Raw genomic sequence first — 6517 nt, forward strand, 5'->3', positions numbered from 1 at the left:
CTCAGTGGATTATCGTAATGTCAAGCCCACTATATTTTCAGTGGTCTATGGTTCGCAAATGCAGGTTTTCACGAAAATATCAATATTTCATTTAAAGTACTTAAGGACGAGATACATAAAGTAACGTAAAGTATTAACTACTTAATGAAAATGAATGAAACTGATTGAACAAAGGTGTGACAGTCGTCTATAGAAAGTTGGACGTCAGACGGCGTGACGTCATAATGACATCAGTACCAAATGGGGCGAGCTCGGAAACCCTACGCAGTTGAAGGAATGGGAAAAGACAGTATTAGTTAGCGAGCAGTTACAGTGATGGCCCAGAGTCAACATTCGGATTGGTTCAAAAGGGGAAGAATCATCAGGAAACAGGGGAAAGAAGTGTGACATGTGCAGTCCAGGAGTTTGCTATTGCTCACAACACAATTCACGAGCATGGGGAGCGTTCCAAAACACAGGCACTTCTGCCCAAATGACAGGAGGTGGTTGACAATGGCAAACTGCATAGGAGATGATCGCTATATTGTGCAATAGGCAAGAAAGGATCTATCATACAGCAGGTGCAAGTCACGCAATCTCACACTCTACAGTGGCACGACGGCTGCGTAGGGATGGGCTCTCTGCCCGACGACCAGTACGTTGTCCTCTGTTTAGACCCACACATCGGTGGCACCGTTTGCGATGGTCTCAAGAGCGTAGGGACTGGATCAAGGAGGGACAGGACTCACATGCTCTTCTCAGATGAGGGCATATGTCGTCTGATTCTGGACGTGCCCTCATATCCCAGTGAGATATCGAGATATGGACACACGAAAAGCACCCATGAGCAATGTCGAACGTGCCCGTCTTGGTAGCCCAGGTACCATGGTGTGGGGAGACAGAATGCTGCAAGGACGTACTGATATTCAAATCTTTCAGCATGGTACGCTGACCGGTAAACGTTATTGTGATCCTGATTTCATTTTCATGGGTGACAATGAGCGGCCGCATCGAACGGTATACGCGAGGCGGCTCTTGGAACGAGAGAGTACACGGCGATTGGACTGGCCTGACAGGTCCCCTCTTTAAAAGATATCAATACTTCTGGTATACGGTAGAGATACGTACTGCAGGATGTTCGCATGCACCAACAACCATGTAGCAATTGTCAAAGACGTTGGTGGAGGAATGGAACGCCCCACCACAAAAACAACTTAACTAACTTTGGACCCACCTGGGAGCACCTGCAGATCCATGTACTGCTGTTCATCTGATCATACACCTTATTATGAAGCACATCCCTCCATTTGTAATATCCTGAGGACCATCATAATAAGAAATGATTTCAGTTTAATTGATGCTACAGTATTTCTTCCCTTTAATTATACGTTCACGTAATGCCATCAGAGGCGTCCTTTTGACAACAGTTATAATGTTATAAACATTATGAAATTACGTGTATTACAACAAACACGGTGACAATTTTGTCAACATAATATTCTGAAATGCATATTTACAATTTGTGAAATAAGAACGAACAATGAAGGCGCTTGGGGAACCATTCTTACTGAGATATTATTTCTTGAAACAGTTATGGCAAATATTGTGATTCACAGCTTGACACATTTCGATTGTCTAAAAGATGTTCGCAAAAACAGACATAATGTCTGATGGAATAGCAGCAATCAGCGATTGTATAATGTTACTTACAATCCGTCTTGATTGCAAAATTTTTTTATTCATATGACCGGTTTCGGTTCATTCAGAATCATCTTCAGATCCTATATTTCAGTTACAGGAGTAACCCGTCCAAATCCAGCAACTTCCACATGCTGTGTCACATCAAGTGAAAATTGCTGGATTTGGACGGGTTACTACTGTAACTGAAATATCAGATCTGAAGATGGTTCTGAATGAACCGAAACCGGTCATATGAATAAAAAAATTGCAATCAAGACGAATTATAAGTAACATTATAAAAGATGTTCGTTGGACAATCCATACAGAACTTTTCCCGTAACTATACAGACTGTCCAAGAAAACAAACTGAAACATAATAAGAGAGTAGGTGGAGTAATTCTTAAATCCTGATAAGATTATGCGACTGTGACGTTTCGTGGCCTAGTAGAAGGCTCTTATTACGTGGTGAACAGTTGACAAAGTGGTCCTTTTTTCTTTCACTGTAATTTCAGACTGCATTCATGTGAAATTGTAGATGTGAACTACAAGTTACTCCCTCCAAACGATATCCACACGTAATTGGATAAACTTATAAAGAAGTACTAATATCAAATCAAATGTATTATCCACCGAGTGAGGTGGCGCAGTGGTTAGACACTGGACTCGCATTCGGGAGGACCACGGTTGAATCCCGCGTCAGGCCATCCTGATTTAGGTTTTCCGTGATTTCCCTCAATCATTCCAGGCAAATGCCGAGATGGTTCCTCTGAAAGGGCACGGCCGACCTCCGTCCCCATCCTTCCCTAATCCGATGAGACCGATAACCTCCCTGTCTGGCCTTCTTCCCCAAACAGCCCAACCTATATTATCCAAATACTAAAATTGAAGTGTGTACAATGCTAGGTTTATGATTCATTCGGGGATTGTCTGTTAAAAAAACATGGTTGACAGGTGGTAATTGGTTTGATGCAGATCCCCACGCTTGTATATACGATGTTAGCCTCTTCTTGTCTGCATAAATATTGCAACCTACACCCATTTCAGCCCGCGTACTGTAGAGGAGCCTTGGCCTGTCAGCACAATTTATGCTTTCTACAATTCACTACGAAATTGAGAGCTCCTTACTGCCTCAATTACTGCAACATCAATCGGCTTCTTCTTTTATGAAGCTCTGCCGTACATTTCTTTTCTCACTTGAGTTATTGTATCTACCAATCTAATCTCCAGCGTTCTTCTATGACACTGTATTCGAAGGCTTCTTCTCTGTTCCTGTTTGAAATGCTTATCATTCGTGTATTACTTTCACGCAAAGTTTAATTTTTAACACGTGCCTCCACAAAAGGCTTCTGAAGTCTGGAATTAACATTAAATTTCTATTTTTAGAAATGTTTCTCCTGATATTGCCAGTTTGCATTTATATATTTGTTCTTCGGCACTCATCAGTTAGTTAGCTGCTCAGTTACCAAAGCTCATATTTTGCTTTTAGTATCTCATTTACTAACAAAATTCCCATACTTAATTTGACTAAATTCCTTTATCAATCCATTACTTTCCCTATAAGGCAGTATGATTCACTTTAAAACCGAATCCTTTCTTGTAGAAGACATGAATTTCAATTCGAATGCACAGAGTTAACACGCATCGCCAGTACAGCGTTCTCTTACAGGAAGACAGAACGATAATCTCAAGGAAGCAAGCACTTACGTTTTATGATAAGAAGTTCAGATGGCGCAACAGCGTTATCTCTGTAATCAAGTGGAGTGAATCAGATCATCAGAAAATAGCATGCGGGAAATTACTACTTTACGGCAGGAAGTTTGCTTATCTCTGTCGGTTACGACCACACTAGGCGTGGAGCCGTTTACATCAGTATAAAAGAGCTTCTGCTCCACCACAGGACATTAGGACTGCTGAAGTCACAGAACCGCAACTGACATCCGTAGAACCGCCGGCAAAATGGTGAAGCAGTTCTCTGGGAAGACGTATGAACTGGACCTGAATAGCCAGCAGAATATTGAGGCCATGTTTGAAGTCTATGGTGAGTACTGACTATCAGAAAGTATTATGGTCATCTTACGTGATAATTTCCTGGTTTCTTTCGTACACTCCAGTGACGAAAACGTTCCATGCTCGTATCTTTGCTTTCTTTATTTCCCGTTCCTGATGAGTACGTAGTCACTTAACTATTTTTACGGATCACAGCATTGTTGCTGTTGTAAAGTAGAATAAATTCTGTTTAGCCGTTTGTGAAATGGTGTATTGGTTAAGACACTAGACTCCCATTCAGAAGCATTTGGGTTCCAATGTCTGTCAGGTCGTACAGCTTTTGAATTCCTGTGGTGCTCCTATAGGGTGTGGAGGTCACACCACACCGTTATGTCCACATCCTCGTCAAAATTGACAATTACAATGACACATAACAAGAGAAACAAAATTCTTATTCGTACATCTGGTGTAGGTCAAACACTTTGAGATATACTAAAATCACGTTAGTGTTCTAGTTACAACAACACAAGCTACGGATTATCTTTAGTTTAAAATTCGGTTCCACTTTGTAGTATATCAAAGGTTCTGTGAGGGTAGCATAGGCTCTGTATCTTCGGAACCTAAAACAAAACTACAGGGCCACATAGACATAAAAATAGTAATATAATGTGGGCAACTTGCTGTGCTATGTAGACTCCATGTACAGTACAACCATTGACAGCTGCTGTTAGGACCTAACCCCTACATTTTTGTGCATTGTGTCCTTTCTGTTCATTTACTATCTCCACCTTAAATTTCTTGAATTTTATGTACAGTTAATGTCTTTTAGAATGTGTGGTCATGAACTGCATAAACTACCAATATAATTGCTATTTTTCAAATTGATACTCTTCTTCTAAACCACATCGTACATATTTTGATTGAGTGTCGTAACTCTGTATGTTTCACTATGGTGCATGGGATTGTTAAGTTGTGTCATTAGCAGAATGCGCGCTCCCTCACAGTATGCAGGCTGCGGACCATACAATTCCATTAGTAAAAAAATAAGAGAATGTCCTAAAGTGCAAGAACATATCAGTGGTAAACTGTTTGCCACTGCCCCTTCCTTTCTGTTCAGACTTTTCTTGGTGTAAAGATGCAGTTCAATGTCTAGAAAGAGTCCTCAGCAATATTACCTGACAAATATTTAGTGTTTACTGATACGAATTCTGTACCCAAGAATGTCTGTAAGCTTCCCAGCAATACTTTTCTACTAGATACACGTGATTTCCCCCAGAGCCCACTGTCCTATTGCACGTTTTCGCGATGGTACTCTTGGAGTTGCGAGTTCGAGACATAACAACTAAATAAATTTTATTGTTAGATTTAGGTGTCAAAAGGGTAAAAGAGGATTATAAGATTTCTGATGGTTGGACTTGAAGCCATTGTGTTGAACAGACCAGGAAACCCCACAATTAATCATCGAGTGAGGTCCTGTGATATGGCAGTGACTCGCTTGGTGGATGGATAGAAATGATACAAATGATGCTCTTTGGCGCGAGTAGGCTACGATCGTCATTGTATTTCACCCACTCCATTCTCTGTTTCATGTTCATCAACAGCACACACACATGACTTGTATCACTGCACATAAGAATCTAGCTGTCCCAATTTAACTGACATACTTACTTCAAACTTCACTCGAGATACATGTCACTGTGTATGAAGAAACAAATCCTGCCTAAATTGTAGGTTAGACCAATTACTATTGGCAACAGCGCCATGCTAAGTTATTTATTAGCTAATTGAGTTACATAGACCCAATAAAGCAATAGAAGTTTAAATCATTCCGTTACAATATCCTATTGAATTATGTTCGTTTCAACCATTTAGTTGTAGAAAAGCCACATGCACATAGCACATAAGATTACAAAGTGTGTGCAAGAAAACAGTTACCTAGTTTCTGCCTCTGGTTCTGGTATGCAGTTTTAAGATATCACTATGCTAAAGAGTTGCAGAAACAAGTACAGGCAAATTATTTCTATTTCATTCTGTGGTCAAGATATGTAGTCGAAGACTGTAACTTAGAGATACTAGGTTACTTTCCGCTAATCCAACGACAGTATTTTGTGTACATATACTCAGTGAACTTTTTTTGCAGGTGTGACAGACCCAGCAGAAACAAGTACAGGCAAATTATTTCTATTTCATTCTGTGGTCAAGATATGTAGTCGAAGACTGTAACTTAGAGATACCAGGTTACTTTCCGCTAATCCAACGACAGTATTTTGTGTACATATACTCAGTGAACTTTTTTTGCAGGTGTGACAGACCCAGCCCACAAGCAGGTAGCCCTGAAGACGAAGTCTCGGGTGACACTGACCGTGGACGGCGACAAGTACACAGAGACAACCCAAACAGGGGACCACAAGAGCAGCGTCACGTTCCACCTGGGAGAGGAGTTTGCAGAGGAGTCCCTGGGCCGCAAGTGGAAGAGCACCGTCTCCCTCAAGGACGACCACACGCTGCTCAAGGTCGAGAAAGGCGAGGATGGCAAGACCGTGACCCTAGAGAAGAGCTTCAGCCCTCAGCAGCTGGTCGTGGTACGTCACATTTTACCAAGCTCATATCACTCCAGTTTAAAAGTTCTCTTGATTTAGAGGTTAATTTTGAGATGGTAATAATACAGATTTGATGTATTCTATTGATCAGGCACTTGCAATGCTTCGTTTGTGTTTATGGACTGTAGTAAGATCTTGATGTATTTCTTGTTGCAGACTTACACCTTCGGAAGCGTCACGGCAAAGAGAATCTACAATGCTGTTTAAGACATTTTATAATTTATTTATACTTTTATATTATTGTAACACTAAAAATAAAATTTTTACCTGTG

The 6517-nt window shown here is 40.8% G+C and overlaps 1 protein-coding gene across 1 annotated transcript; it reads left to right on the top strand.

Annotated features, from left to right (window-relative positions):
• The first annotated feature begins 3580 nt into the window (after positions 1 to 3580).
• On the top strand, positions 3581 to 6517 carry LOC124625816 (fatty acid-binding protein, muscle-like). The gene is made up of 3 exons (XM_047149277.1): positions 3581 to 3697; positions 5947 to 6227; positions 6402 to 6517. The coding sequence occupies exons 1-3, from the start codon at positions 3616 to 3618 to the stop codon at positions 6450 to 6452; spliced, it is 414 nt and encodes a 137-aa protein (XP_047005233.1). The 5' UTR covers positions 3581 to 3615; the 3' UTR covers positions 6453 to 6517.

Source organism: Schistocerca americana, chromosome 8, assembly GCF_021461395.2.
Source record: "Schistocerca americana isolate TAMUIC-IGC-003095 chromosome 8, iqSchAmer2.1, whole genome shotgun sequence".
Classification (NCBI taxonomy): domain Eukaryota; kingdom Metazoa; phylum Arthropoda; class Insecta; order Orthoptera; family Acrididae; genus Schistocerca; species Schistocerca americana.

What these genes read in the sequence shown, in the direction of transcription:
- LOC124625816 (XM_047149277.1), top strand. Translation starts at nt 3,616, where the DNA reads ATGGTGAAGCAGTTCTCTGGGAAGACGTATGAACTGGACCTGAATAGC. An exon ending in GGCCATGTTTGAAGTCTATG is followed by an intron (nt 3,698 to 5,946) that starts GTGAGTACTGAC and finishes CTTTTTTTGCAG; the next exon opens with GTGTGACAGACCCAGCCCAC. An exon ending in GCCCTCAGCAGCTGGTCGTG is followed by an intron (nt 6,228 to 6,401) that starts GTACGTCACATT and finishes TTCTTGTTGCAG; the next exon opens with ACTTACACCTTCGGAAGCGT.